The sequence below is a fragment of the Amblyomma mixtum genome, chromosome 3 (assembly GCF_055824585.1).
Source record: "Amblyomma mixtum isolate Tamu chromosome 3, ASM5582458v1, whole genome shotgun sequence".
Lineage (NCBI taxonomy): Eukaryota > Metazoa > Arthropoda > Arachnida > Ixodida > Ixodidae > Amblyomma > Amblyomma mixtum.
This window is the reverse complement of record NC_143014.1, coordinates 304446990-304460821: the sequence shown is the minus strand read 5'-3', so window position 1 is coordinate 304460821 and position 13832 is coordinate 304446990. Positions and strand designations below refer to the sequence as shown.

Here is a 13832-nt window from a genome sequence, read left to right as displayed (position 1 = left end):
TATCGTTTGCGGTAATAATTCGTGACGGTTAAGCCAAGGCGTATACAGTCGCACTCACTACGACCTGCAACGCGCCGGCGGCGATCCAACTGCATTTAACGGCTTTAGAGCAATTCAACGCTCTGCGATGCGCAGAAACAAGCTCGCGTCTATTCTAGAGGGAAGCGTGCACTCTTCAGATCGGCAGCTAGACGCGTGGCTTTTCGCAGCACCAGGACTCGCACACACTCTCCTAAGGGCGCTTCGTCGACGTACTGGGCGATGCAGGCTAAAAGCTCGGCAGTGTATGCTCTCGACAATAGCACGCCTTCACGTGTAGCGCGGCAGCTAAAGCGGCAAAATCTCACCCACCTCAGGTCATCTTCAAGCTCTGCAATCTTGTCAACCTTCTTGAATAGGCTGGGAGCCTTGTCTTTACTTTCAACGGCTTCCCCGTCAGGTGCGCTTGGCAGCTGGAGAAGGAAGAAGGTGCGAATGCCAGTTTCTCTCGCTTTCAACGATGCAGCAAAGGCTGCTAGGTCATTTACGTGATAGTCTCTGCAGTATATAAAAGCGCAATAAAACATGGAAATATAAGAGCAATAAATCTAAGCTGGCTCGTGCGGGACCGGGTTCGTTGGAGGAGGCTGGTGGAGGCCTTCGTGTTGCAGTGGATGTATTCGATACCTAGGCACCCATCTGTCCAGTTTTATTTTGAAGAACAGCTGTAACGAAAGCGTGAGCATCAGCAAATAAAACTATCCGTAAAAAACCATACGAATTGCTCAAGAGACTGCGCTTCTAAACTTTGGTTTCTTTATTCCAAATACCATTTACCGACCGCCGAATACTATTCACAAATGAGAGAATACATTTCAACAACTAAAACACCAACATGATCGGACGACCCCCTCCTACCACCTGTTATTGCTCTCAAACGCGGCAATACACAATGCTTTTTTCTAACCATTTCTTGACCCTGTTATATTTATGCAACTACATTGATGTGCATTTTAGCCCAGTGATTTTCTTCTGTGATCACAATTCACTAATACCGGAATTGCTTTCTCTCGAGGAACAGAGACCCCGTCACTCTATGCTCAGGCGTTTTGTGTCATTTCTCAAGAATTTCTGGAATACTATTCTCAGCAAGTGTAGCATCAGCAGGACACAGTTCTTGGCGAGAAAAAATATTACAGGATCTTTCGCAGCTTCTATAAAGCATGCGAGGACCACCTGAACTAGAATTAAATGCGTTAGGGCCAAGAAGACACATAGTAGTAACCGCTCGTTTCAAAGGCACCCGACTTGCTTCGACTGCATGATTTCACTGTATTATATCACGTGTTTCTAAACACCCACTAGAACGTGCGTTGTGAAAGACAGTATCTTAAGACCGGAGATGTGCTTTAGATAAAACCAAAGATGTGCTTTAGTGTCATTGTAGTCACAAGTCGTACAAACGACATTATTCGAAAGGAAGACGCCAGTAAGCACGCAAAAACCAGTCAACTGCACAATGTCGATGGAAGCCGAAGAAAGCAAGTTTGAAGGCAAAGACCACCGCTATAGCGAGAAACAGGGGGATATATCGTACTATAATGTGCAATTTTGACAAGAAAAATTTGTACAGCCATAATATGTAGATGATACGCAATGGACGAAACTAAAAATTTTAGACATGCTAGTCCGTGCTCTGGATTCCAAAAAATACGGTATTTCAGTTCAGCGCACAAGACAGTGGCGCATTTGTGGCGTATTTAATGGCTGTCTGAAGAATATGCATATTCTGGGCATTTTATATGTACAAAATACGTTTTCGTTGTGCAACATAGTAAAGTTACGCTCCTGAGCAAAGTTACCTCTTCTTGTGCGTCGTAATATTTCAATTACATATCTTTAGTTCGTTCTTCAGAGGACAGAGAAAGGGAAGACGAGACACTGGCGCTGATTACCACTGAAATTTTATTGTTCTTACACCTTGATAAATATACACCGAAACAACAAGAAGAACAAAGCCTGATAGGCAGACATTGTAATCAGAATTCGAGCAGGCGAACCATTACCCCTCAGCTCCCGCTAGGAAACCCAGAAGGGACATGAAAGGATCACCGCGTTCTTTAGGCTCGCGATTTATTAGGCCTCAGTGATATCTCGCGCGGTTTTGTCCCCGCACCTGCGCAGCACGCTGGTGTCTCTAAACTCAGATGTGCATTTAGAGTGTCGCCAGTGAACACCTACACGAGCTGAAATCCGCTCTGTCACATTGCGGTTGCGCTCTGATAATCCTTTATTAAGACATCAGCCGGTTTGCCCTACGTATGGATGGGAATCGAATACACGACGCCTTCAGTACAAGAAACGAACCGCTCGCAATGGTTTTTTGGTGCGACCGACGTATACTCGCCTTATTTCATTCATGCGCTTGCACAGACTTGACAAGCTATCCGGAACCGAGAGAAGAACGTCTATTCCGTCCCTTCCTTCTGACTTTCTTAAGTTCTGTGAAATCCCGCGTACGCAGCGAATGATAGCGATCTTTTTCTGCTTGTCTCGTATTTGCGTGTCTTTTTTGTTCTTAACAAGGCCGCAGCCGCTGAAGATAAGAGCGTCGCGGATATCCAGCCAGCGCTATTCGGCGCGTCTGGTTTAAAAAGCTATCTTCCAGCTTGTGGTTGCAAAATTTTGTGAGCATTGCTGAAGCATGCTTTAATCATGCTGCGCTTAACAAACTTCGAGTGTACTGAATCAAAAGGTAGAAGAGGTTTATTTGCCCGAGGCTCAAAGGCCCAGCACACGATTGTAGTTAAAATATAGTCCTATTTCTAAAAACCGTATGAAATCATTAGTTGGCAGTTCGTGGGTGACAAGCATTCTGAGCCCTTTGATTGCAACCCACGAACTGCTAATCAATGGTTTCACACGATTTTTAGAAATAGTACTATATTTTAACTACAATCATGTGCGCTGGGCCTTAGAGCCTCGGGCAAATAAACCTCATCTACCTTTTGATTCAGTACACTTGAAGTTTTTTAAGCGCAGCATGATTAAAGCGTCCTTCAGCAATGCTCACAAAATTTTGCAACCACAAGCTGGAAGACAGCTTTTTAAACCAGACGCGCCGAATAGCGCTGGCTGGATATCTGCGACGCTCTTATCTTAAGCGGCTGCGGCCTTGTTAAGAACAAAAAAGACACGCAAATACGAGACAAGCAGAAAAAGATCGCTATCATTCGCTGCGTACGCGGGATTTCACACAACTTGAGAAAGTCAGGAGGAAGGGACGGAATAGACGTTCTTCTCTCGGTTTCGGATAGCTTGTCAAGTCTGTGCAAGCGCATGAATGAAATAAGGCGGGTATACGTCGGTCGCACCAAAAAACCATTGCGAGCGGTTCGTTTCTTGTACTGAAGGCGTCGTGTATTCGATTCCCATCCATGCGTAGGGCAAACCGGCTGATGTCTTAATAAACGATTATTAGAGCGCAACCGCAATGTGACACAGCGGATTTCAGCTCGTCTGGATGTTCACTGGGGACACACTAAATGCACACCTGAGTTTAGAGACACCAGCGTGCTGCGCAGGTGCGGTCACAAAACCAACCGAGAAATCGCTGATGCCTAATAAATCGCGAACCTAAATAGCGCCGTGATCCTCTCATGGCCCTTTTAGGTAAGGAGTTATGTTTCCTAGCGGGAGCTGAGGGGTCATGGTTCGCGTGCCTGATTTCTGGTTCCAATGTCTGCCTATCAGACTTTGTTCTTCTTGTTGTGTTGGTGTATATTTATCGAGGTGGAAGAACAATAAAACTTCAGTGGTAGAGTCAGCGCCAGTGTCTCGTCTTCCCTTTCTCTGTCCTTCGTGAGGTGTGCGCTGTTTTACTTCGTAATACTTGGTTGTCCACTTGGTTGTAATACTTGGTTGTTAGCGCTACCTTAAACGAACCAGACGCTTACCTCGGAGCCCGTGGCCTGCTGCTGGATGTCAGCATCACGTCCCTTCTGAGGTGATTCATCATCAATTCGAGCCAGCGTTGCTTCGCTTCTCCCATGCGCGATCTGCCCTCCTTCAGGTGGCGTGACTGCGGACGGAAGGGAGCAGACATATTAGTCAAGTTAACCCACCAGGCATACAGGCGTGATCTGAAAAGAGCGATTGGGCGGATACCGCTGATTGGTTTTGTGTATGTACATCAATCATCTCGTCTGTCTAACGTGCATAGCTGCTGATTTGGTTCCCAGGGCTCCGTCTGATTGCAGAAAAATGATAGAGTAGCAACGAGAATAAATTACGGAGGTCACTTAAGACTACTTACCTGCGTACAATTCAAAAACAGTTTCTTATTTCCTTTCGATTTTTTATTTTTCATTTTTTATTTTTCTTTCTAATGACACACCTGCTCATGAGCATACAGTCGTAAGGCAACGCATATGCTAGGCTAACTTTTGTCCGCCAGGAAGTAACGGGGTTTTGCAGCCTGTAGTCGAGGATTTGACACCATACCGTCTGGTCAGGTATCATAGCGATGAGGAGTACTGGTCACTGGCCAAGATCAATAAAGAAGAAAACTTCGACGTTTCGAGAGCACTACGGCTTCCTTGTTCACTATGAAGCAACCGGCCCATGGACCCGCTCTTTTTTATCACCCAGCAGCGTTTTTAATGATTTAACATAGATAGGATGAAGAGTTCCTTCGTTCCTGTTTAGTGTGTTAGACGATGTCTGTACGATAAGGGACTCAAGATTCTGCCATGCTGATGCATTCTTTTTTATTGTCAATACCTTTACTTAATCACAGTTAACCTAGTGGTCTGTTTCTTGCACATTCTCAAAGCTCTTATCTTGTGGAAAAACTTGAACGTATCCGAAACCGCGCTGCCAGGTTTGTTTCTGGCAACTGTAACTTCCGTAGTAGCATCACATTAGTTAAAGAAAACCTTAGGTGGAAAACACTGGCTCACCGGAGACTAACCGCAAAATTAGAACTTTTGTTTCCAAATATACTCTGATCTCACGGGAATAAACAAGAGCTTGTACATTCTACATCCACATTTTTTCTCTGAACAGCGCGATCATAACTTGAAAGTTCTTGTACCGCGATGTCGAACTGATGTGTTTCGTAATTCTTTTTTCCTCATACTTCTTCACATTGGAATAGGCTTCCCAAGAGCATAGAACAATGTAAAACAGATAAACATTTTCAGTCTTTCCTGGCGGCCAATCTGTCGTAAAGTCTTTCCACCCTTTCAAAACTTGTTTTCTCGGACTGACATTTCAGTGATGCGTTCTATTTTATTTCAGACAAATGTGCTTATTGTTTATTTTTATTATTTGTGACATGCTCATTTTAGGTATATGTTTACTGTTATTGTCCCCCCCTGCTATAATGCCCCTGGGCGCAGCAGGTACTTGTATAAATAAAATAAATAAATTCTCGACCATGGCGTTAGTTGTTACTTTTCGGTTTCAGTTTTCGGTTACTTTTCAGGCGTCTCCTGGTGTCCTTTGTCTCACCAATATATATTGATGAGCAATCGGCGCAGTCATTTCGTGCAAAACGCCTAGATATCTTTGACGAGGGAGCTTGTCCTTTACTTTCACGAGTTCTGTTCGCGCCTTGCCAGCGGGGACGTGTCCGATGCTGACGCCATGCTTGCGGAAAATACGTGTAAGCGCCTCGCTAATTCCCGCTAGGTATGGGACAGGAGCTCGTTTTTCTTTTGGTTTTTCCGTGCTCTTGCTTAATTCGGAGACAGACTGTTTTGCTTGCATACTTCTTTCGGTGTTCCTGAAAAAGGAAAGAGGGTAGCCGTTTCTTCGCAGATCGGACTTTATTCTTTCCATTTCGCTGTTTAGATTGGCGTCTCACTGCAGACCTGTCTGGCACGGTTGATCAGAGAGATAACTACAGACCGCTTGTGGGTGACTGGGTGGACAGAACTGAAATTTAAGTATCTTCCAGAGTGCGTAGGTTTGCGGTAAACATTAAATACAAGGACAGTCGGTGCATGGGTTTTATTTATTTATTTATACAGAATACCCCTAAAGGCCCTCGAGAGGGTATTACATAGGGGGGGGGGGGCACAGGCAATTGAACAGAATAAAAGAAAAACCACAAATATAAAACAAACAACAAAAGCACAAATAAAACACACTGGATGAAATAAGTAAGCAAAAGAATCAATCAAAAGCACAAATAAGACACTTTGCATGACATATAAGTAAGCAAAAGAATCAAAAGAATGGGAGCGCGGCAAAAGAACGAAGATTACTGCATTATTAAAATTTATACAAACAGAACACTAATACAATGAATCTTTTTAGTCACAAACCCTGCAAAAAAGGAAGCCATGAACAAATAAAATAACAATGTATGCGAAGAGTTAAGCAGTAGTTATTGAAGATATAAGTTTAAAATATTTATCAGGATCAGTGGTGGTTGCGATATGTGAAGGCAGAGTGTTCCAGTCAGATATTGTGCGTGGTAAGAATGAATGCGCACAACTGATGTCCAGAATTGGGAGGCAGCCGTTGGTTTCTTCCTCAACAGTGAACTTGATTGAGGTTTCAATGGCATTCAGGTGGTTGAAAAAAAGGGACATGTGCTTGTGCTCTAGGACACAGAAGCAGTCGTCCACGTACCTTAGGAATATTTTTGTTCGCGGCTGGAAAGCGGTTATGGTTTTGTTTTCGATGACTTCCATTCGTGCTGTTTGTGGCTGTGACCGAGATGGATGCTTCCATTGCTGTGCCCAAAATCTCTTGGTAAAATTTGTCATTATATGTAACATAGGTGTTAGCGAGACAGAAGCGCAATAGCTCGCATAGCTCTGCTGCGTCGAAAGGGGTCCGATCTTGCCATGAGTCCTCATCTTCGAGACGTTGCCTGCAAGCTTGAACGGTCAGATTAGCCGGTACGCTGGTAAACAGCGAGCAGACATCGAATGAAAAAAGCATGTCTTTTTATTAAGGAACAATGGCTTTTACCTTGTTGATAAAATCGGACGAATTCTTAACGTTCGTTTGTCTTTCCAAGCGGTGAAGCCGAAACACTGTGGAGGTACTGCAACAGCGAGTGCACAGCAGACCTCCTGAAGTCTACTATTGGGCTTAGAGAGCTGCCTTCTTTATGAATCCTTGGAAGCCCGCATATGGCGAATGCCGAGTCGTTCGTACATAGTAGCTGGTAGTACAGGGTTTCATGAATGGTGGAAAGACCTCGTAGATTTTTGCAAGCATTTTCTGAAGAGAGTTCTGCACCTTTGACGTGGGGTCTTTTGGTAGGCGATAGGTACTCCCGTCCTACAGCAGCGCTTCCGTTTTTTCCCAGTACAAAGAGCGCTGAAGAATTACCGTGACGTTGCGTTTATCTGCAGGTAGGATTGCAATATAATCGTTGGCCTGTAGGCTACGAATTGCCTTGCGTTCGTCTTGAGGCAGGGAGTAGTCTCGTGATGCCTTCTTCATACGAGGCAGCACGCCTATTGTCCTCTTCCTAACTTCGTCTTGAACGTCTCGGTCGAGAAGTCGCACCGCTCCTTCGACGGCAAAATCAACCTTTCATGGGTTCGGAACTTTCCCTTGGTTGAAGTTCAAACCCTGGCTGTGTAACTTGGCCTCAGCGGGTTTCAGACTGTAGGATGACAAGTTCTTTCTTTCGCAGCTCACTGTTGCCGTGGTGGCTACTTTTTCAGCAAGTAATGCTTGCATCATCTGTTCTTGCAATTTAGAGTGCTTTTCCTCTCCTCTATGCATTCCCTGGTTGGCAACTAATTGAACGCTGGCAATAATGTCCGGAGCGACGAACTTCAGCTGACGTTTTGCGAAGAACAAGCCCGTTTCGAGGCGTTTATTTGTGAGTTTGCATTCTTCTATCCGTCCTTGAAGCAGTCGACGTTCGGCCTTTGCGACGACCCGGAGTCTAAAGCGGCTTTTAACGGGTCTCTTTAGACGCGATGATCTCGGGATAACTGTAGCCTGTGGTTTGCGTGCTCGCCTCGCAGTCTGAAAGTCCTGGGTTAAATTCCCGGCACTTTTGGAGGACATTTTATTTTCCTTTGATACCACAGTGACGTCATCTCCGATTTTTGGTGCCATTGCTGTTGGTCAACGCCGACGCCAGGTTTCGTTGCTGATGACCCATATAATGCTTTCGCATTAAAAATCGCCACTCACAGCAACTTCTCGTGGGACCTAGGGAATTCTGATATCTGAGAGATCTCCATATCGCTCACTACATGCACGATTCGGTTCTGTTAATTACACTTCCGTTTGTTTGTCCCCTAAGCTGAGCTCATTGCGCAGGGAAGTTTCGACTCATGTCCCGCCGCCATCATTGTGACGGCGAAATCCTATTCTAAACTGCAAATTTCAGTCTATGACAAACAAAGGAGCCGTGCTTCCTGCTAAACAAACAGAGGGCAGACTTTTTAGCAAATGTCGAATTGCCACTGGCACTCGAAACAGCAAGGAACCGCGACCAAGTGTGGACGTAGTTGGAGGTGCTGTGCGATTCGTGGAACGGTGATTCACGCACAAGAATATAAGTATATCGGCGCATAAGATTCCAGCGTATAACATTGTGCCCAGGAAGCTTACAATCGTGTCGTGTAGGGACCATCATGACTACACCTCAAATTAATAAAAGTTCCTTTCAATGTGAATTTTAAACTTCAAGTTATTCGAACTGGATTAGAATCCGCCGCACAAGGGCAAATCAGGGTTGTGTAAAATGAGGTCTCTGTTCCTCAAAAAACAAATGGATTCAGCCTTTCGCTGAGGATTCAGAGGAACGCCAGATCCGACACTGTGGTAGATAACTTTCTGAGACAATGCGAAAAAGTCATCAGTATGATGAAAAAGGAAGCCTCAAAAGTAACAGGACTGAAGGAGGCCGGCGCCAACGAGCACATAGATGCAATGTTGATATCACGGGTCATGCTATCTACCTTACCTGAACCTCAATAAGTCAAACACAGCTGCACATGAGACAGTCATAAGGAAAGTATGAATGGTGGCGTCGGGGATGCCGATAAACGCCGGGAATAACATATCTACTCCGGTAAAGGAGCCAGCTTTGCACTCTATGCAAACGAATTTCAGTCAAAAAAGGCGGCCGCTTTAAGCGCCTCCTACAGTTTAATCGAAAAAGGCAAGTTCTCAAATTTTAATATACGCAGTCGAAAAGTACAAAACAGTACGACAAAATCTGACTGCGGAAAAACAAGCGGAACCTAATTGAATTCTCGCCTTCCTAAGGATTCGGGGGATAAGAAGGGAATAAAAAGTTTAGGTTTTATGGGGTTTAACGTCCAAATGGTACTCAGGCTAGGAGGGACTCGGTAGTCGAGTGCTCCGAATAATTTCGACCACCTGGGGTTCTTTACCGTGCGCTAAGATCGCACAGTACACAAGTCTCAAGCATTTCGCCTGCTTCGAAATGCGACCGCCGCGGCCAGGATCGAACCCGCGTTTTTCGGGTCAGCAGCCAAGCGCCATAACCTTTGAGCCACCTCGGGGGCAGAAAATGGCATAGAAAAAGCGACTTGACCTGGAAACACCTTAAAGGGGCTTCCGAGCACGTATCACCGCTACTTCGTTGTTGACGCAACTCATCACTGATGCGAAATCTGGTAGAGCAACAGCAGACAATAATAAACCAGCACCTCGGCCTTGAGATAAGTAACTGACAGAGAAGGAGAGCAAAACACCGAGTGAAGCTGCAATCGTAACTACGGCGGAAGCTCTTAAATACATGCATAAACAATCCATAAACGAAGACTCTCCACCTCACACCATACTGCAGACTTACAAGAAGCCTGGAGGAACAACATGCGTTTGGTGCGTTCGGTGAAGATGTGGCTTCACCGAACACAAGGGCAGACACAAAATTACTTGATTCCGGCTCATGTGGATATGCATGGAAACAAAACAGAAAATTCGCCGGGAGTACTGACCGCGCGCCAAACATTCCCTGTGAAAGGAATTCGACGCAACGTGGGAAGGAACACAGCCCACTTACAGCACTACATACAGCATGTAGACCCAAACATTCTTCTTCCCACACAAATAGCTCCCAAGGAGTCGGGGATCCCTACTTCGACAAGCACAAACGAGAGTCGTAATACACCACGCACTTCAAGCGTGGTACGCCGCCGAGTCAGTCCCTAACGATCTTAGGGGTGGTCGTATTCGCTTGCTTGTTGCATTCTATTAAAACCATTTGTCCTGTCTATATTCGTAAGAAAATTAAGTACGCCTTGGCCTACAGTGTGTTGCGTTACGGCATACGTTGCTGCCAGTTTTGCTCAGCATTTTGGGGAAAAAAGTCAACTCTATTCTAAAATCCTCACTTAAATCTGTAATGTATGGTACGACATTACATCAAGATTGCAGTGCTTTTCGCGTCTTTAACCATCTGTTCACTAAAACTGTTACGTCTAATTATATTTGGACGAAAGAGTTTTGTATACCTTATGTTCGTAGTCGCGATCTTCGTAATCGGGATTGGTGTGTACTACGCAAAGAACGGACCAGATAAGGCAAACGCTTTCGGAAGTATTATGTGCCTCAAGTCCTTAACCAAATAACTAAAAAAAATCTTTTCGTTTACCAGTCACAATACAGCGAAATCGTTCCTGGTTAAATTGTGTTCTTAATTACTACTCACCACTAAGTGCCTTGATTTTTCCCTTTCATTTTTGTTTTTTTTTTAACTGAGAATGTTTCCTCGGTTTTCCTGTGTTTCGCTTTGTGACGGTGCATGCCAGGTGTGTCAGGTGCTGCCGGGCGCTGCCGCTCGAGCCTTCTGTGGCTTCGGGAGGCCCGCATTTGGATAAACTAATTGAAATGAGGGATGTGAATATTAATATTCACATAGCCGCCGTGGTGGCTCAGTGGCTATGGTGCTCGGCTGCTGACCCGAAAGACGCGGGTTCGATCCCGGCTGCGGCGGTTGAATTTCTTTGGAGGAGAAATTCGAGGCACGTGTACTGTGCGATGTCAGTGCACGTTAAAGAACCCCAGGTGGTCGAAATTTCCGGAGCCCTCTACTACGGCGTCTCTCATAGCCTCAGTCGCTTTGGGACGTTAAACCCCAAACCAAACCAAACCTATTAATATTATTATATTTTACACTGACTTGCTTTCGCCTCTATATATTTTGCGGCGCTGAGCAGAATAGAAAAGAAATGATTGGTTTGGAATCTAAACCACTACGTTAAAATCCATCTCTGTTTTCGGGCCTGTATAGCTGACACTAGCGACTTTAGCAATGAAAATAAGTTTAGTTGAAATATTAAACAAGCGTTACAACTACGTCAAGGCTATAAACAACGGGACAAACGCCCTGGACATTGGGTCTCTCATTGCCTAAACTGTTAAATAAGGCTTTATCCCTACAACCTTCGATTCGCTTCGACCAACGGAGCTTACGTGTTCCATAAAAGGACATGCATAAGCGGATGAGTGAAGTGAAAAGAGGAGCTTGCCGGTCTCATTTAAGTAGAATAATAAATATACGGACTAAAAACCATCATAAAGAAGGTGGTCTTGCCACGCAATGAGGAGAGACAAGAATTACGGAAGGAATCCAAAAAAGGGCAGTTTAAAAATGGCACTGAAAAACTGCATAAGAGAAAAGTTCCTCCTATGGCGGTGTGTTCTAACATGTGACCTTCACCATTCTTTTACATTTCCAGCCTTGAAATGGAGTCTAGCCATAAGACAGATTTATTACGCAGGAAACTCCCTGCCTAGTTAGTGATGCACTTCATTGCCGTTTCGTAAGATATGGAAGGCTACCTGCAGGGCAGAGGGCATTATCGTCGCAGTTGTATGTCTGTGCCGAAAACTTTCAGGTCTTAGACTTGCAGGCATCAATGAAAGATATGCCGGTGAGTCGGAAGCCTGGCTTTTCTTCTGGGGGCTCGGGTGTTGTTTTTTATCATACATCCTCACGTCTCTCCTGTCCGTCGCTATGTGGTGCTTTGGGCAAGGCCAAAAAAAAATTGGACAGGGCACTTGAGCTCCACATTAAAGGTATGACGCGTTAGCATAATGGGTTAATGACCATGTAAGCAGAATTGGTCAGTCTCTACTTATTATTCATGGATCCCTGGGAGTCCTCATACCACTCCCGGCGCAATGGTGCCGAGGTTAAGCGACGCGCCACTGCCCTGCGATGGCCGACGCTGCCGCCGGCGGAGCTTGTGCGATCCAGGTCGCTATTGCCCCGCAACTTCTCGCGACTGATCATTAATTTAGCTGCCACCTGCCGCGGTGCGCATTTTCCTCACAATCCGGTTCGCAGGTTGCGATGAAGCCACAATGTCACGGGACCTAGGTGGACCTCCTGCCACTTAGGTTGCTTCTATGGGGATTTTTAGTGGATTCTTCGCGCAGGGTCAACGACGTCGACGACGCCGCCAGATTTTGTGGGACACGAGCTCCTTAACGCTGCCACGTTAAAAATTTGGCACAGAAACTTGCGACACCTTACGTGTGAAAATGCGAAAACATTACTATGCCTGGGTACATTGTTTACGCGCCAAGCTTGTACATGCATTGAAGTTGTTTTCTACGAGTTTATGTGTTGGCGTGTTGGTTACGCACCAGACCGGAAGCTTTTGGAGGCTCTCGCTGCACGGCGACATACGCAAACGCGTGTAAGACACCACCGGGAACGCTGTACGGCGAACGGTTGTAACAAAATTTTGATACGGGAGTCTGGGAAGGCATGCAAATGAAGGTGCATATGTCTTTGGTTTGAATCCCTGTCCCAAGCTAGCCTCCAACTTGACTAGCACACGTAAGCTATGTGCCGAGAAAAATCATATGACACCACCTGGAACGCAGTGGGACAAACGTTTGCGTCAAAAATTTGGAACGAATGTCTGGTAAACTGGCGTCACATGGAATTCGGCCTGTGACAAGTATGTATAGAAGAACGACTTGCATAATATGGTCTGAAGTGGCGGTGTTCAGCTTTCCGTTGTCATCATACGGCTGCTTGATGGCGTCACCCTATTTTTCTGGTCATCGCTCGGATTATCTGTACCATCTGCGAGTACACTAACCCAAGCCGCAAGCTTATCTCGTATTGGGTCAAGTAATGCTTTCAAATTAATAAAACGAACAATGAAAACCTGGTAGAAATTTGTTGGCCCCCCCATAGGAAGTGCGACAAAGCTCTACTACACAGAAGGAAGAGTTATCATTTACTCTTTCGCACAGTTTGCTGGTCCTGAATGGGGAGACGCAGCTCGAACCATCGAGTAGCGGTGGAGCGATAGAAGTGCACATAATGCCTAACAACAGATCGTGACTGGCTCGCGTGCGTTACCTCGGCAGTAGCGGTCAGCTGGCGCGCAACGTCTCGAGAGTGTCGGCCAATAAGGCATCGTTCTGAAGCGAAAAGAATTTCGACGCTTCGACTCCTGTGTAGACTCAGCCAGGTGCAGCTTCCACTCCAGTTCACACAGGTTGTGAAAAAGAGTGGTCATCGACAGTTGCCACTGAACCCTTACCGCCCGACAGCTCCGAGCTTGTGTCACCGAGGAGGCCGGTGGATCCCGCTGTGGTGCAGCCCTTACTACGCTGGGCCCGCTGTGGGGAAGCGCTCCGGAAGCGTGGCTTGGTTGAAGTGCCAATAGGACGGCTCGGGGCCTGCAGAAAAAGAAGTTGCATTCAAAAAAGAAAGAAAAGAAAAGAAAAGAAAATGAAGTTATGCTGTGGAAAGCTGAGACAACAAGTAAAATTTTGTACTTCACACAGAGGAGGGCAGTAAGAATGGCGCACTAAGCCCTTCCTTAAAAACTTTGAGCTGGGCAGGATGTAGAGACACTGCATTTTTC

At 45.7% G+C, this 13832-nt stretch overlaps 1 protein-coding gene across 1 annotated transcript in view; it reads right to left on the bottom strand.

Moving 5' to 3' along the window:
* Window positions 1–13832, bottom strand: part of LOC149355447 (uncharacterized) — a 97669-nt gene that overhangs the window by 69936 nt on the left and 13901 nt on the right. The window contains exons 2-4 of the mRNA XM_089576116.1: window positions 13506–13644; window positions 3936–4060; window positions 352–452 (exon numbers count right to left, since the gene is read on the bottom strand). Coding sequence (XP_089432242.1) covers window positions 352–452; window positions 3936–4060; window positions 13506–13644 — 365 coding nt within the window. The remainder of the gene's footprint in view (window positions 1–351; window positions 453–3935; window positions 4061–13505; window positions 13645–13832) is intronic.